Here is an 18,825-nt window from a genome sequence, read left to right on the forward strand (position 1 = left end):
AGATTTTTTTTTTAATCCTGTTGGATCCATCACCTAGGCAGGTTTTTCATAAGGAAAAAAACTCTGCTTTACAGCCCCATTCAACACCTGCTATGTAGGAGACACAGCCTGCTAAGTGAGCACCACCAGCCCTCCTGCTCTTCTACTCTGGACATGATAATTACAGTGATGAAGTGATTATATCTCATTTAACTATAAAAGAAGATTTCCCTAACTGAGTGAAGGAGGAGAATTTTGCAAGGTGGTGTTACAATATGAGGCTCTCTTTCCCCAGCTGACCCGATTTAGCAATATAAAGTGCAGAGTGCGTGTGACTGAACAAGCAGCCCTCATCCTTCCTTTTCCAAACACACGGTAATCATCCACAATTGCTTCAAGGATACCAGCAACGCAGTGGTGCGATACTAGAAAAAACACTCAGAGCTTCTTTTCACATGGATGTGGAGGCATGATTTTGACAAAAATTACCATTTATTGTCATAATTTCTTTATTTAAGAAAATATTTAACAAATATTGTTTATTTAACAAATATTGTTATAAAGATCCATTTTAAAATAGCTATCATTATACCCTTGTAGCCCAGGTACCATATCTACATTACCATCTGCAAGTATAAACAACCTTTCAATAAATCCATTGTGTTTTTTTTCCCTATTCTGTAGAAACTGATTTATTCTAAACAGCCTTAACAACACAGTTTTCTATTTAAAAATAGAATATATAATTATCTCATTTGAAGCATTCTTGAAAAATATCTTAAAACACTTAAAACCAATTCAGTCTTCATGACCACAAAAACACAGACAGATTTAGCCTTCACCACTACACGTATTTCAGCGTGAAGTTGGCTTAAGTAATTTCAGCTGCAGTTTTGTCTGTCTGTTTTATCATGTGTGACTAATTGAGGACTCAGAGCAGCCTCCTCCAAGAAAAGCCACACCCTCCAGCTGCCCCAAGGCCCTGCTGCACCACACACATGCAGGGAGCGTCCTTCATCTACAGCCATTTGGCTTTTAGGTAAAAAAACTCCCAGGAGAAAACTTGCCCTTAATAGTTGTACTGTAAGCTTAAGTAGGGGAAGATATTTGGTGGGGGGAAGCAGTGCTGCTCCCACTCTTGAGCAGTGGCCTCCAGCTCATCCAGGCTGCTTCCTGGGCATGGAGAAAAAGCACCTGCACAACTTCACTGCAAACCCAGCTGTCAGGATGAGCTGTTTTCCATGTGCTTATGATATATACTGTGTTAGGACCAGAGCTTGCATGATTCCTGCCTATATAATTTATAATAACAGGGATAACTATACTAGTAAAAGCTTCAGGTGTTCAGACCTGCCCGACCATAATTGAATGACACTAAACTGTGGTCATAATGTAACACAATGTGGTTTGGTTGATATGCTGAAGGGAAGGGATGCCATTTCCTAAAATGAGGTATAGCTCCTTCCAGAGTGGTTTAGTTGTTATGCATTTATTTCATTTTTCTTTAGACTAATACTAAATTAATATTTCTACTAGGATATCTCTGCAAACGCATCAAGGCTCACCATGCATTTTACAGAGATTATTCATTATTCCTATAAGGCAGCCTCCTGAGTTAGCAGCCCTGGGTATTTAACCTTCTTAGTTGCTGCTGTGTAACCCACATGGAATAAAACTTCTCAAACATCATGCCAGCATGTAGGGTTAATGTATCTGTAATCAGATGCAAACACATATGCAAGTGTCATACCAAGTTCTGCTCTTGCTTGGCTCCATTTGATGTTGCAGCCTGGCTAAATGTCAACTGTTCTAGTCAATCTTCTCATCTACCTGCCAGATGATCTGTGTCCACTTTAATGAACAGGTATTTCATTACAAGGTCTAGGAAGGCTGTCCAAGCAACGCATCTTTTCTTCATATTTTTCTGCAACTTCAGAACTACCATAGCAGGGAAACAATAACTACTGCAGTCCTGAAGTCAGAGGCTCTTGAGCAGCTTGTTTAATTGTTGTTCTCTTGTCTGTCATGCAACACTCCAAATAATGTTTTCCTGCAATTCCTTTTACAGGAGGGAAAAGGCACCATCATTTTTCTCGTCAGATGTGTGTTAACAGTTATATCAGATACATCCTTTAGGACTGCCATTGTGCCTTATGCCAGAAGCAGAACTACCACACAGCACTAGTAGATTGTCCTGCTATGTCATATCACATTTTTCTTCAGTTGTTTTATTCCCAGACAGTATATTCCTCTCTCCCTAACAGGGACATGTCACCATACATCACGAGGAAGAGACGCCCCAAAAGGAGAAAACCTGCGTGCCACTTTACTCAGCAGCTGGATCTGCAGCTGTTGAGGTCAAGAAGTGCTGGCTCCCGAAGTGCAGTCTGGGATGAGGAGAAGAAGAAAGGCCACACATCCCCCGCAGCTGGAAGGCTCTCCCCTGTCACTCCCGCACACAGAAATGGGGAATGTAGGATATGGAGACTCTCTTCTGGGGAAGACATTTGCTAAACAGACCCATCATCTAACAGCTCACCTCCTCACAGAGACAAAATCCATGATATTGTGAGAAGCTACTACTGCTCACTCAGCTCTGGCTACTTTATGTATCCTTGTGGGCAAAACCACCAGCACTAGGTGTGCTAGCACTGAAGATCTGTGGAAACAACGACGAAGGAGCCAGGGATGCTCTCCTCCATCCCACCAGCTGCAGCTTCTGAGCTGCAGAAATGGTGTCTGCAGAAAGTTTCTGATATTAGAGAGTGTCCAATGCAGAGTAACTGCAGGACAACCCTAGAGTCCATCTGCTAAAAACAAGCAGATCTTCCTTTAGGGAGGAAGAGTATAAAGTAAAGACAGGCAGTAACAAAAGTCAGTGAGTTAAAAAACTAATGACCTAGCCAAAGTCCGAGGGAAAACAAGGAGAATAACCGGTCAGTATCATAAACTTCAGAGGCATCTCCTCGCAGATGTCAGAAGTACAAGGTTGATGAGAAATAAATAAAAGCAATGCAGATTTCAGGAAGAAATTTCAAGAAATGCAGGCAGGGTATTTCTGAAAATAATCTAAGGGATAAAAGATTGCAGGGGATCTGTCCTTTTTAAAACCAAACCAGCTACAATTACCTTTTCTGATTAGAAGAAACATAGGAGCCATCCTCAGACATACGTGGCCTGGCTTATTCACAAGTATGTAATGACCAAAAACTCAAAAGGGAATACAGACAAAAGGATAGATGAATAGATGAAAAGAAAGAAATGGTGTCAGGCTGCAGATAACAGAATCAGAAATGCTAAGGCGTGAAATCAGTTTCAACTTTCATGGCATATAAAAGACAACTAAACAAGTTTGATAAAAGAATTAGAAATTAAAATAAGACAAAGGAAATGGCAGTCATTAAATAATGCAGAAACAGCCCATAACAAGTAAAGGCAGGAGTATGGTAATACTAACTCAAAATAGGTCTAAATTCAGTGTGAAAAATGCATAGAAGCATAGTTCAGACCAGGAAAAGAACAAGTGAAATATATTTTGGAAAAAAAGATGTGCCAGGACCCAATGAAACTTGCTCTGAAGTCCATCAGGCCCTAGCAGAGGCAATTTAAGATAATCAGTGACTATCCTCTCCATGGAGATATATGGCAATCCAGCACTAGATAATAGCATGTGTCTGAAAAGAAGGGGTTAACAACAACCCAGCAAATTGTAAGCCAAATGGACTAGTTCTGATATATATTAAAAAAAAAAAAAAAAAAGCTAGAATAACTAAAGAATCCATTAATGTTCACCTAGGGAACAACATGTGTAAAATTGTGCCTAGCATGGACTTACCAAGAGCGCCTCATGTAAAATCCAATCTAATTTCTCTATTGAACAGGCCAGGGGGTAAAAGGGAAGCTGTGAATGTGATAAATTAAGGTGAGGTTTTTTTATAGCTTTTGACATCCTTTGAAGAAGCCTAAAAAAATAGTATGCAAATGAAACCACTATATATACACACAGAACTGCAGCAAATGCAAACTTCAAATCCTTGCCAGCTGCTTCTCTTGTGTAACTGGTAAAGCCTGTCACGTGGGACTGGTTTCTCCTGGGCACATTTCTAGTTAATGGTTTTTCCATTAACTACTTCAAAAAACAAAGTGAGATTCTCCCCCAGTTATGGAAGGGTATTACCAGTGTGCTGCTGGTAAGGCTTTGACTGGGACATGATGACCCTTGTTCAGGCTATGCCTTAAGAAAGGTGTAAACAAAACCAGAGTAAGCAAAAGGTTGAAAGACTTAAAAGGCACATCCTAAGAGAAAAATCTGAACGAACTTGTTTACTCCAGGAAGAAAGACTAGAGAACACCACATTCCAATGCAGACAGGTATTGGGGGTTTTCCATATACAGAGTTAAGAAAAAAACAAAAATTTCAGTCAAGGAGAATAAAGCTACATTTTTAGGTAAAACTGTAGCTGTAATTTTAACAACTGAGCCTGGCCATATAGCATACGTAGACTCCCACTACATGAGATTTTTGCTCAGACACACAGAACTGATTTCCATAGACCTCTCTTCTGCCAGCACAAGTCAAATAAAAACGAATAAATGATTGAGACCCTGTTCAGATTCACATTGCTGCTTTCAAACAAGGAGTCTAAATAGTCCACAGAAATATAGTCGGCTACAGTTTGGCTTTTCATAGTGCAGGGGAACGGCTTTTCATAACCAAAGAGGTTAAAACTCTCCCACACACAGCAAAGCCAGGGGTGGTAGTGGTGGAGTGTTGTATCATACGCTAAATACAGAAAGAGAGGACACACAGTGCTGCTTCTCACGCCTAGCGCTCTCCAAGGAAGCAATCGGGGGGAGAAGGGTGCAGAGCTCTTTTTTTTTTTCTTTTTTCTTCTCCTGCTCTCCCCAGGATCCTGCAGGGAAGAGGAGGGAAGCAGAAGGAAATAAGCAACCATGCATGGACTCCAGGACTTCTTGCAGAACATGGGCATGCCCCAGGCTGCACTTTCAGCCCAGTTCTAGACTGTAAAAACTGCAAGTCTTTGGAAAGCAGAGGTAAACATCCATTTTCACTATCTCTAGTGCAATGAGCAAAGATAAAAGATGTAATTCACACACAGGTGTTTGTTTATATGGCCCAAATTTTATGGAGACAGCATTAGCAGGGTTAGAGCTTATCTCCCCGTCCAAATAAGTAACCTCTGCTCAGGTATGAAACAGAAAGTGCTGGTGAGAAGCAGGATCTTAAACCATTTCAGGTCCAGAGGGAAAGCCTGAACTGTTGCACTGCTCTGCCATACCCCGGTATTCCCAGCTCCAAACATTCCAAGTCCATAAACTGGACTCTTAAAAAAGAACAAAAAACAAAACAAAACAACATAGGACTATCTTAAATAATGAAAAAAGAATCACTGAAGCAGCCACAGGCTCTCCTAACACCCGCATACCCAAATAGCCCTCTCACACCACTAACACCCCACCACCGCCAGCCCTATAGCAACGAAACGCCTGACACTGAGAGAGGCGGAGCAAGACACTGCTGGGGGGGGCGGGATGCGCCCCTCACTAGCCAATGGGAAACCACCAGCTGCCTCCGGGCAGCCAATAGGAACTTGGAAAGCCGTCGCGCGGCTCTGCCCTACGGTCTGCAGAGGAATGCCGCCCGTTCAACCGCCGGCGACCCTTCTCTTCGCGCTTTGCGACAATTTCTCCCCCTCCTCCCTCCGCGTTGCTTTACGGCCTTTCCCCCTCCCCACGTTCACCTTCTCTGTTTCGGAGGCCGGGAGGAGGGAGGCGGGGCCGCTGCGGCCAATAGGTGCCGAGAGCGCCGTGCTGACGGAGGGGGCGGTGGTGAGGGCGCTGCCGTAAAGCGGGCGCCGGCTGGGCAGGCTAAGGGAGTTGTCACTGGTGCCGGTAGTTGGTAGCGAGGGAGACGCGCGGGCTGGGCGCTGCCTGCCGCTGAGGGTCGCCATGGCGGGGGCGCTGGGCCGCAAGGCCGTGGACTATCTGCGCAGCAAGGAGTTCAGGGACTACCTCATGAGGTGAGTGGAGCGCCGCGCGGGGGTCGTTGCCGGCTGCCGCGCCCGCCTCTGCCTCGGGTGGCCTCACTTTGCCTGGGCGGGCAGTGGCGACCGGCGTCTCTTCCCCAAACTCTTCCCCCCCGTTGTCTTGGGGCATCCGAGGTAGTGGTTGCTGCCGGGCGGTGTCGCTTGACCTCTACCAAGCTCGCCCTCGCCGGTGGTTGCGCGGGGGCAGGAGGGAAAGCGCGGGAGGGCGAAGCTGGCCCGGACGTGCTGGTGTGGATGGCGGAGGGCAGCGAGGCACCCCGTGCATGGCGGAGGCCGTCGGGGCTGTCAGCCGCCCGCCCCACCGCGGGGAAACCGGGCTTGACCTTGAAGCGACGCGGCACGGTTTGAATGCTGCGGCAGCTGCACTTCAGTGTGACCTTTCCTCTGTCGGCTGTGGGACCAGCCCGGAGCGCTGCCCTGTCTCCGGGGCAGGTGGCAGAAGGCGCAGGAGCCGGGGACACGGGCCCTCGGACCGCTGCCTGCAATCAGGGCAGAAAGAGCTTTGCTCTTACTGTGTGCAGAAGCGAGTTTAACAGATGCGGTCCTAAGACCACATATTTAAGTGTCTGAGTATGTGTAAATATGAACGTTTTCCAGAGGCTTGTTAAAGCCCCGATTTCATGGGAATGTGGCTTTAGTCACTTCTCAAACAGCTCAATACTCTTTTTGTCAAGCTTCAGATGTGTGTTCTGGTGAGAGGAATGGCATCGCGAAGTGAAATCACAGGAATGCCCTAAAGATGCAATTGCAGCATATTTGCTTAAATCTGGTGGAAATGCTTATGGAGTGAGTCTCGAATAGGCAGGCTGAGGTTTCTTTGGCTGACAAGAAGCTTGACAAAGAAAAAAGATAAAAATGGGCCCTTCTAATACAGGTGATTGAGCAACCTTTCAGTATAGGTCTTGCTTGCTGTTCTACCTACATGTATTGCAATTGATGTTTGATATTGAGCAAGTATGTGGGCAGGCATCTGTTTATCAGAGAAACAGTCTTGGTGAAAGTAGCAGATGGTGTAAGCCTGCATCGAAGGGGGATTATAATATAACAGCTCAGGAAGCAAAAGGGTTTGTTTGGCACTTGCAAAATCAAGTTCTATAGAAACAGTGGGGCAAAAAGATGAGGAAGAGAACATCCCTGAAGCAAAACAAAAGAAGGTTAAAGCAGGCTTCTGTGTGGATTCCTTCTGAAAGTCTTCATGATAATATGGAAGCTTGATAGGTGCGCTTTGACGTTAACATTTAGTTCACTGAATAGAATTCAGGCGAAGTAGATAAATGGCTAGCAAAGCAGCAGTATGCTTCATACTTAAGAAAACAAACAAAAATCCAGAGAAGATAATGGCATCTTCCGAACACCACCACAGTTACTTGCTGGAAGTATGTATGTTCTCGATAAAGACTGAAAAGGTAGACAAAATAAACGTTTTCAGGGTACTTAATCCTATTTCTAGGCTTGAAATAAGCTATAAGACTGTATTGCAAAAAAGGATAATCCTATGGTGGTCTAGTGTTGCATACAAAGATACCTGGTAAATTTGTACTTATGTTACTGAGTGTCATGAAGAGCTAAAGTCAGTAGTTCTATGTGGTATGGCCTTTTAGTATTGTTTCTTGCTTACTTGTTTAAGTTGTTGCCTTTATGTTGAGGTTAAAATTTAGATAACATGTAAATAAAAGACCATAGTCTGTCTTCTCCATAGAAGGAATGGAGTGTATGTACTTTGAGCTATTATCTCTTTACATTCTTTCCTGAAGGCTCTTGCTTCCCCAGCCTACAGGATCATCCTGAAGAAAATTACAGTTTTGCTGTGCTCATTGAGTAAGAGATTTTCCTCAAAGCTCTAAGACTATGTATCTGCTCTAAAAATCGGCATCTAATGACTGCAGTGAAGCAAGGGTTCATAAATGTGAAAGTTTTTTTTGTGGGAAATGATGAATTGAGAGATTGCTTGTGATACCAGTATTTAACTGTAAAATCCTTGACCCCAAATAGAATAACTCAAGTTACACAAAGAGGTGGAATTGCATGTTCCAGTATTATGGCTTAGGGCAGTAAAAACTTGCAGACCTCTATTGAAATAAGTAGCTTTAGTTTCAGCTTTATAACTTGAAAACTTGAAAGCAAGCACAGTGAATGCATGCTGCTTTTCTCAGGTGGATATATCTGGCAATAGAATTGCTTTACATCAGGTTAGCTTTTGGATCTTGCACAAAGAACCAAGATAAATTGCTTTTAAAACTGTCATTAATAATTAATTGTTCTGCCAATTTCACATCTGGCTTCTCTTAAGTGGTGATTAATAGGGATCTGAATGACTGTAAATCATGTAAATACGCATTTACTCTAACTGTTGTCTTTAATGCTTTAAAGTCAGCTTAGTTAGAATGTTAGCTGTAGGTAGGCTTCTGGTTCTTGTAAAACGCAGCAGTAATGTTAACTTAAAACTTGCTGAGTGGCCTGTGAAAGTCTGGTAGCTCTATATGTTATGACCTTGAAGTTGCATGTTTTCTTTTCCATAGATCTTAAAAATGTCAGTTGTCACTAAAGTTATATTATCTAAGCCATTAACAGTATGCAACTGAATCCTCTTAATTTCTCTTCTAATGATTTAAACCAGTAGCTTCTAAAAAACATCCAGTAAAGCAGATTTCTCTTCTTTTGAAAAAGAAGATCTATATACACCACTCTAGGCAAGTTCTGGTATTGTCTTGTGGTAGAAATGTAAAGTACTTCAGTTGCGTAAGGAAAACCAAGGAGTCCCAAAATCTTCTGGTAATAGAAAAATAAGCGTAGAGAGTTTGGTCTTCTGAGGCACTTCTGAAATATCTCTTCCTGACGACTCTGCAATAATGCAAAGGTAGTCATTGTCAATTTAGGTGGCTTTGAAATAGTTCATTCCGTGTAAAGCTTGAGCACTTATGTTGACATAAACTGTCTCGGACCTTTCTTTTAATTGAAATGAACTTTAGGAGAGTTAGCATCAGTAATGTAAACAGAATTAACTTATCGTCTGTTTTCATTAGTAAATATTTAAACACAAGGAAATTAAAAAAGAAAAAAAGGTCCTCTACTTCCTCTACTGGTCTGTGTGAGAAACTGAAGGACACTGTGCTTGCTGTCTCAGTCTCATATGCTCCAAGAACAGAACAATCTTTTGCAGAAGGGTAATATCATCACCTCTTGGCGATGGCAGTGTGGGGAAACAGAGTGGTGACACTTCATCTGTATTTGCAGGATGGCCTCCGGCCTGTTAATATCCTGACTGCCAATATGAAGAAAATGCATACATGAATTATTTTGAAAAAATCTTTCTCAATATAGCCATTTTGGAATGAATTGTAGTAGCAATGTAAGGTATTGATCAGCTGTCAGTTCCTCTTGTGATGTCCAGGAATTTATACAGAAAGCAGACACACAGAAACTGGATGGGTAAATTCAGCAGCTCCTCCCACAGTTCTGGAAATGTTAGTATGAAGTGTTCCCTTTGTCAAGGGATTCAATGTAGTTCTTCATAACTGCTAATTTGAAATGGACCAGGAATAAATGAGCACACTTGTTGCAGTGTCCTTGCTATTGGTTGTGGTGCATTTGTTGTAGCTGTATTGGCTGCAGAGCTTTGGGGCTGGATGCCTGCTTCTGTGAGTTTATATGACCTTTATCTGCTCTCTTTAGGAGTATAATAACTGTACCAATCTCATGTGAATGTGAGGATGATCTTAGCCAGAGCTGCCTACTCTGTTAAAATAGCATCACTTTGGTTCTATTTTAGGCTTTTACTTGCCTGAAAACAACTTCCAATTTAAAAATCAAGGCTGACTTCTGTTGGCACAAACCCAAGCATGCCAGAAGACATATTTGAACTTGTTTATTTAAGGTTTTATTGGGGGGGGGGGGGGGAGTATGCACTTGTTTACTTCAATTAACTATTGCTGCAGTTCAGTTCATAAGAAAACAAACAAGAAAAAGTGGTTAGACTAATCAAGGACACTAAGCATCTTGTTACAAGCCACACGCTGATTCAGATGCAGCCAGTGTGATTGCCTGAGTTAGACCTGACTGTTCCCCTGCTGTAGCTATTTGTATAACAGTGCTCTAAGAATATGGAAATCAGTGTGAGGGAGGTGACTTAAGTGTTCTGCAGTAGTAGGCTTTTTATTAGTAGCTGGTTTCTTGTAAGTCATGATTTACATGGGGTCCTATCAGTATCTTTGGAAAAAGGACACTTAAAAATTCTGAAACATTTTAAAAAGAGTAGCAAGCAATCTTACATATATGCTGTAGTCTAGCTTCCATGCATAGATCATTAAGTTATTACATAAATTGGTACCTAGATGATCACTTAAATGAACCCCATACATGACTGGAGTGTAATTGCATGTTAGATCACTGAAAATATGTATATTACATCACTGAAAATATAATATAGCTTATGTCTGGTACAGCCACGGTTGGACTAAGCTTAGTAACAGTAAGATCTTTGGCAATATTTGGTTTGACCTACTTACTTAGTACAAAGGATGTACAAAAAATTCCAAGTTCTTCAGAGCTCCCACAGAGGAACTGGAGCTGTTCAGTTTTGTCGTGACAAACCTTGTGTCAGAAATGGTTGTCCTTTTAAATTAGTTGGGGTAGCATCTTGGATGCTTTGAAGACTATAGGGTATAAGTGTTTTCCACAGAATATAATGGGATTTTTGTCTCGCTATGAAAAAGATGCTAGGCAGCAAACAGTTGTCACAAAGACAGCTCTTGAGAGAAATGGAATTTTTAATACTGCTATGTTAATCAAGGTTAAGGCCAGGACAGTTTTCTGACTCCTACCTATTTTCTGTTTGTGATGCACTTCTCATTATGCTGATTATGAAAGAAACTAACACTTTTTTTCTTCTTTCTTCCATGTGCTTTTTGAATGGAAAATGATGGCCCACTTCAACAGTACGGTAAGAAAAGGGAGAGGACTTCTGGTTTCACATATGACTTCAGTAACTTGCAGCCTTTTTGCCTCAGCACTGTTATGATCTTGCTTGCATCTGAAAGCACACTGCAGACTTCCAGGAGTGATGTACTAGTAAGAGTTATTTGCAAGTCTGGGGTTAAGGTGACCAAACATTAGCTCCTTCACAATATCTCGTAAAGCAATCACTGCAAAAGTAAAGGGGTTTCATTTTTTCCATACCCTTTGGTACAGAGATCAGGTCAAGGTATAGCCACTCTTCTGCATAGCGACAATACTGGTTCATAACCAAACTACCTGGTTTATTTTTTTAACCAGCTTTATGTTACCATTTATTGCCTGACATAATAACTCTCACTTTAGACGACTCTTTTCTTCAGTCTTTTAGTTTTCTTCTGAAACTGGGAGTGGTTTTTTTTTTATGCCTGTTATACTGTGAATCATAATATTATGGAAGACTTGCTCATCTGTGTAGACCAAAAGCAAACTGTATAGGTGTAGTTTAATTCTTGTGTTGAAACTTCAAAGGCTGGCTGCCTGGAGGCACTTAAAACTGGATAACAATCTCAAGTGAGCAGGTTCTAAATCTACCTCCCTGGTCAGCAGGAGTTACTGCTGCAGTGCTCCTTGGATGTGAACTGATGATTCTTCAGCTTGTGCAGCCTGAGCTTGAAGTGATCCATAGTCTATGATGTGTGTTTATGTTTGAATAGCAGTTGAATGAAGTAAGAAGAAGTTATCACTAGGACTTCCAGATCTGTTTCATAGAGTCAAAAAATCAAGCTTAGAGCTGTAAAGACTTATTCTTCTGAAACTACAGTTCTTTAAACAAGACTCCTGGAACAACTAAAAACCTCACAGAGTACATGTACTGCCTTACCAGTTCTGGTTTCCAGTCTGCTATAGTGGGGTAATGCTTACACAAGTTGTCTTGCTGTCTTACTGTAAAAATATTTATGGTTATGAGTAGATGTTTGTTTCTGGTTCTCTTACTGTACTTTATTTAAATAGCTACATTAAAGCCTCTAAACTTACTTAAACAGTATGTTGTGTGCTCATGACTGTTTTCTATGAATGTTCTTGTTGCAACACCTTGTGTGTAAGTGGTGTTATGTTTTTTTCACGTTATTTAACTATAGCTGTACAGTCTAAATGCCATGTAGCCATGCAACTTCTCAGTTATGCCATTGTACCTCTCATGTACTTGAGAGGCTTTAACCATTGGATGTCAATTTTCCTACAAGTAGCAATATAGTAAACAAATGCATTTATTGTATCTTTTGACATACTCTTATTATAAACCTAGGTTTGGACCGGTGTCAGTTCTGTAGACACTTGCAGAAATATGGCATTTTTTTTGCATATTGCACTAATGTTAAACTATCAAAATGATGTGTACCACTTAGCTCACTTTTTCCATGCATTTTTTTTTTTAGTTCAGTTTCTTGTATCGCAACCCAAATCTTCAGGAAGCAAGCATGGCTTTTAATCCTACTGTAGTGTTGACAAGCTAGTATCCAGACTGGCTAGAGTATTTTGAATTAAAATTGCAAGAAACTTAAATGTTGCCTGACAATTCAAAATTGTTGCAATATCTTCAGTGTTGCATTTTAGAGGAAGCATCAAAAGAATGGATAAAGTTGGAATCTACAGAGCTTTTTCTTGCAAGGTGCTTCTCTTTTGCCATATCTGGCCAAGTTAATTTTGCGCATCCATAGCTTCCCATTAGGAGAAGCTGATGCAAGTACTGCATGCATCTTCTGTGGAAAGAATTCTACTGAAGGCTTGTTAACTTGTAACAATAGGGGATATTTGACTTAGGAGACTATTTTTCTCAGTCTTTCAGACAATACCCAGCAAATTGAGCTCTCATCGGTTTTTCTGAGTTGATTTCTTTCTGCTTCTTGTCTCTGTTTTTCTGTGTACACACCTGTAGCCAAATGCTCTAATCTTAGAGCTGTCTAATCACTGAGACTTAGGTAGCCATCAGGTTATTTTGGCAATTGCAGATGAAGTTTTAGGTAACAGCTTGGTTTGGTTGCATGGCCCTGCTCATTCAAGAGGTGTTGTAAGCACTTGGAAGAAGCTGCTTGATGAGCATTTCTTCATCTTAGGCATAACATGAAAACAGTTCCAGTTCTTCACTTCAGCAAGTCCTTGTGTTTTCATTACATTTTTGAGGAGCCTAATTCTCTGCATAGAAGTGAGCTGTAAATCTGAGATTATTATATGATTATACTGATCAGACTGCTCAGTGATGTCTGAGGTATAATTACACAAAACTGTGTTTTAGTGGCCTTTCAGTAGTTCCTCTGCAGTCTGCAAGAAGATTCAGAGTGGGCTCCTGTTCCTTCAACTCTGAAGGCTAGATCCTGCTGAAAGAAGGGTTTAGTTTTTCTCCCTTACATCAAAAGTAGTCCATATCTTTACATGGAATTTTACCATTCACCCTGTCCTCTGAAGCTTTGTGTGGCTAAGGGGATCTGTAAGAATACCATAGGAGGTCTGTGTTTCTGTGTAACTTTATTTTCATTTTCTGTCTTTGCAGCACTTTTGGGGGCCAGTTGCCAACTGGGGGCTTCCTATTGCTGCTTTTAATGATATGAAGAAATCGCCAGAAATTGTTAGTGGCCGAATGACATTTGGTAAGACCCAAAACTAATTGTTAGTAAACAGACTACAGCACACATATTTTCCTTTCAAGTTTCTTTCAGGCAAGTAATAATTTGTCAAGTGGTGCATTACTAGTTGCCTGCAAACTTGTGATTAAAGCAGATGTAGGTATGAAATATCTTGTTATAGGACTTTAGAGGCCACTTGAAAACTGAGGCACTGGAAAGCTGCAGAGTTGTGGGGTTTTGTTTTTTTTTTTTCTAGAGAGCTTTCCAGTAATTTGGGAGGGAGAGGGATGTGGGTCTTGAGCCTTGGCAGTTTTGATCACCAGACTCGCTCCTAAAGAATAATTCTTTTACTATCTTATACTACTATGCACACTAGTTCAGAATGTATCTCTTTACCTAATTTATTCTTTGTATAGAGAACAATGATGTTTTGTGGTTAGTGTGAAACTTAAATACCAACACTGACAAAGTGAAGAAATGGCAATGGTTGGTCTTCAGAGTGCAAAAAGCAGTTAAGGGAGATGAACTCCTTGCAAGAAAGTGCCTGTGAGAGGCTAGTGTGATTTTTAATGGAATAGTGAGAAATGTTTTTTAAATGCATAAACAGTATTTTTTTCCACCTTTTTTGGACCATGTGTAGCTTTTTGCATACATCTGTCTCTGCATTCAAATTCTTCTCTAGTATCATAAATCTGGTAGCTTTAATTTAGTAGCTTAATTTTTGTATTACTTTCTTCCTTAATTCAGTTAATAATTCCGATTAATTCTTCTTTTCCCAAGCAAATAGCTTTGGGTTATGCAAACTTACACTAGGTTCTGCTTATAGTAGTTCAGAGTCCTAATCAGCTTCTTCAAGATGGAAGACTGCTTAGAATAGTTTCTGGCATAGTGAAACTGTTTTGCGAATAGTGGTTTTGTGGCAGCTACCCAGTTCAGCCAAATTGAGACATGCTTAATTTTTATACATATACATAGGGTGGTACAAATGTTTTTCTCCCATCTTTTAGGTTCTGTACTTTAAAAGAGGCTATTTTCCTTGGACAGTTAATTTCATGTTTTTTTTCTTTAAGCCTGTCAGAACTTTGCAAAGCTACTGACATCTTTGGTTGTAATTTCCTGTATTTAAATGCAATTATGATAGAGTAGATTAAAATTATTTCTTATGTTCCTGGAAAGCAGATAACAAAGCTTTATGCTTCTCAATGTTCATGATTTTCTGGGGATAGAAACTGCCTTCTCTTAAAGTCTGTTTTAAAATGTTCCCAGCAAGAACTGTATCTAAGTAATTAGTATTTTAAAAATACTCTGTCCCAAAAGTTGTCAGAATAATTGTGTAAGACAGGCCATGCCTCATTGGGATTAAGTCTTCTCTGCCTGAGATAGTTTAGGTAGTCTTGTGGTTTAACCCCAGCTAGCAATTAAGTACTGTACAGCTGCTTGCTCACTTCTCCCCTTCCCCCAGCTCTCTCTGTGGGATGGGGAGGAGAATCGGAAGAAGGCAAAACCTGTGTGTTAAGAACAGTTTAATAACTGAAAGTAAAACATAATAATATAAATAATAGGAAAAAGAGAAAGGAGTAAAATTCGGGAAACAAGTGATGCACGGTACAATTACTCACTACCCACTGACCAATGCTCAGCCTGTTCCCAAGCAGTGATTAGCAGCTCCTGGCCAACTCCCGCTCCCTGCCTTCCCCCCCCCCCCCCTTTATATACTGGGCATGATGTGCTGTGACATGGAATACCCGTTTGGCTAGTTTGGATCAGTTGTCCTGTTTCTGCTCCCTCCTGGGTTCTTGTGCCACTCCTCACTGACAGAGCATGAGAGACTGAAAAGTCCATAATTGGGGAAAGTACTGTTTAATAACAACTAAAACACTGGTGTATAATCAACATTATTCTCCTACTAAAGCCAAACCACAGCATTGTACCAGTTACTAGGAAGAATATTAACTCTATCCCAGCTGAAGCCAGAACAGGTAACCAGCTAAAGACTCAGTTGTATCACAGGAAAGTATATGAGGGAACAGAGTTTTTGTGGAAAGCTATAGCCCTGTAGATATTTTTGTGTAGCAAAAATGAGTACTGGTGTGTATTTTCCTTCATTGGGTCATTAATATGGACATGTTTGTAGGAATATTGGGAAACTTAAAAGAAGTGAGAAGCATTGTAACTGTCATTACATTCCACTAGTATGAAAATTGTCTCAACAAAGTGCAGGTATTAAAAATCTAATAATATCTATTACGTTTTACAGCACTGTGTTTTTACTCCTTGGCTTTCATGAGATTTGCCTATAAAGTGCAGCCAAGAAACTGGCTTCTTTTTGCATGCCACTTCACTAATGAAATTGCACAACTTATTCAAGGAGGACGACTGATCAAATACAGGCAAGTCACATATCAAAAAAGGGAAGTCATAAAGTGATGGCTCTTGGAATACTCTGTTAGTACATTTGTAACTGTAGTGGAAACCCTTGCATGGCTTTTGAACTTGTGTAACATCATTACCTTTTGAAAACCTATTAACAAGCTTGTTGTCAGTAGGCTAATTATGGCATGTTGCCTTGCACTCCCTTTGACACTTCCAAGGGATACACAGAAAAGACTGAAAACCCTTATATTCATGGATGTAGATAGGACTTATGCATCTGCTGGCTATTCTGGGGTTTGTTTCATGTATTATGTTGATTAGTCTGCATGTGTCTGTCTCAGTAACTAGTTTTTGAGATGGAAACATTGGAAGGGGTTGTATATCTGAAACAGAAATTAAGGAAAACCTCTCTAAGCTGACTCTTCTATGTATCGGGTAGATACAACTGAGTGTGACTGAGGACCAGCCTGCAAGTAGTCTCACACCCTCACTGCGTAGCAAGTAGTGCAGACACTGCCCTAGGCAGTGCTCGTGAGTCAGGATTCTGGCTGTTTTTACTTTGGCCCCAAGAAATTGATGGGGAGTAATGGGATGATGAAGCCTCCTGAACTATAAATTAAAAAGTGAGCAAAACTGCAAATGAACATGCTTTTCCATAAGTAACTGGCCAAATGTTGTCTTTCATTCCTGAAGTTCTGTTTTAAGTCCAGACTCTTTATAGCAATTCTAGTTGAATATTCACTCTTATAAAACTTTATCTTCTCTTGGCAGGTTTGAGAAAAAGAACTAAATATCTAACTTGAAGTAAGCCATGGAATATGCTTATCCTGAATTACAACTAAGGAAGACTTGCCATCTACATTTGCTGTGACAATTACAGTGGGGTTAAAACAAACACCTATTATGAATGACCCCACCAAGAATCCTTCTACTAATTTTTTTTATCTTGCCTCTTGAGAGTGGTATTCAGCAATGTAAACCATTGCATTTGAAGTTTTGCTGCCTTACAGGTCCTTAATAACTACCCTTTGAATAAAAAGTTAGACATCTGAATAACAAGCAATATTTGAAAATCAACTTTTTTATCTAACGGTCTACAAAAGCGGTGTATGATGGCTTAGTAACTGTAGGTGGTATTAACATTCTTAAAAGCCATTTAACTTGGGTGCATTCATTCCTATTTTGTCTCTTTTTTTTAACTTGGGCAGTGGCTTGCTAATCTACAAGAACAAATGTGTAGTTAGGCAGCCTGGAAGTGACCGGCCATCCTTCTTCCCTTACTGCATGCCTTGTCTCAGTAAAGAGACTTCATTAATACCCATTTTTTAAGTCGCACATTATTTGAAGAGGACTTGGAAGAGCAAAATCATAGCACTGAATAAATGAAAGCAACAAGGTCTGGTACTGTTCTTTAAGAAGTTCTAAGTAGATTTTATTTTTCCTACTATTTGAGTTGCTCTAGATGTATGTAATCCTTACACAGACAAAAACTTAACTTGTTTGGAGTCTAAGATCTGAAAGACACAAGGTGCCTTTCAGTAGTTTTTGATCTCACTGGGAGAGTGGCTTCCCTGCATGACCTGCCTGAAAATTACATTGCTGTAAAGATATAGATAACAAAGAATGTATGTGATGGATTTTATTTCAGTTCAGTGTTTCTGAACAGTAAACATGTTCCAAATGGCAATAAATCCTTTCAACATTTTGAAAAGCTTTGTCATATTGTGATACTAGATCCTCAACTGAAATTTCAATATGGGGTATCAGTTAATTACTGTAACAGCATTAAGCATAAACAGGCTGGAAAAGTAAGTTATTATCCTTTGTATATACTATGTTTAGGCAAGTGTTCTCTGGATCTTGACACCTAGCACTTCTCTGCCACCCCCAGAAAAAGAGGGTGTGGGTACCTGACTCTGTATTCCTGCTGTGATAGTCAAGGTTGAATTCAGGGCTCTCATTGTGCTGAGTAAGTATTGCATATTGTCTTCCAGAAATAAGATGGTCAATTAAAAGACTTGCTTTAATTGTAGACTCATATTGTGATCCAAATTGCACAGTGGCTGAACTTTGTAATGGGTATACATGAGGCCCATGTGCATGCTCTGCTGTATAGGTAAAACTTAGTACTGATTGCTACTTGTTGCTTTAGGAAAGTTGGTGCATTGAGCTGTTCTTTCAATATTGCTGTCTTGTGACAAAAGTAGTCATATTCTTTCCATCCCCATCCCATAGAATATAAGAAGTGTTAGATTTGTGTATAAATGAGTGAGATGCAAGCAGATAAAGATAACTGATTATCTTGCCACCTCGTTCTCTTATTTCTGGAGAAAAAACCTCTAGGAGTGTTAAAAGGTATGAAATGTAGTGGTTTGGCCTGTTCTTGGGTAAAGTTTGTAATACATGTAATACTCTAACCCTACATGGTGCTCTTATCTCTGTTCATTAGCTGTTGATTGTCTTAACTTCCCTACCTAAGGAATACTGTTTACAGGAGTTTATTTCCTCATTGTCCTGGTAGCTGCTTGCACAATAGTTTGTATTTCTTTCTACCTTTTTCTTCCATACCTTTCTATCCATTCACCTGACAAGGCTCAAGTTCTTTCATACTGGGCAAGTACAAGAGTGAATTGCAGGTGGAAGTGGGCGCTAACTTGCTTTGAGGTTTTAAACGTATGATGCTTCCTGCAATCCATACAGGCTTCTACAATAAAAAAAAAGGGAATGGGTGGCGCAAAGTATCCTTCATGAGGCTTGAGGGGACAAAGCCCTAGCCTGGGATGGAGAACTCAGGCCTGGGGATGGATGTCTCGCAGCCCATCAGGTTTGTA

At 40.5% G+C, this 18,825-nt stretch overlaps 1 protein-coding gene across 1 annotated transcript; it reads left to right on the top strand.

The window, feature by feature from the left end:
* The first annotated feature begins 5,903 nt into the window (after positions 1–5,903).
* On the top strand, positions 5,904–17,705 carry MPC1 (mitochondrial pyruvate carrier 1). The gene is given in 4 exon segments (XM_061471399.1): positions 5,904–6,024; positions 13,549–13,645; positions 15,879–16,011; positions 16,766–17,705. Coding segments are annotated over 4 exon segments (324 nt in total). The 5' UTR covers positions 5,904–5,949; the 3' UTR covers positions 16,785–17,705.
* The last annotated feature ends 1,120 nt before the right edge of the window (positions 17,706–18,825 follow it).

The sequence above is a fragment of the Pezoporus flaviventris genome, unplaced genomic scaffold (assembly GCF_033815535.1).
Source record: "Pezoporus flaviventris isolate CSIRO_AGI_PZ_B2104156 unplaced genomic scaffold, CSIRO_AGI_Pfla_v1 ptg000066l, whole genome shotgun sequence".
NCBI lineage: Eukaryota > Metazoa > Chordata > Aves > Psittaciformes > Psittacidae > Pezoporus > Pezoporus flaviventris.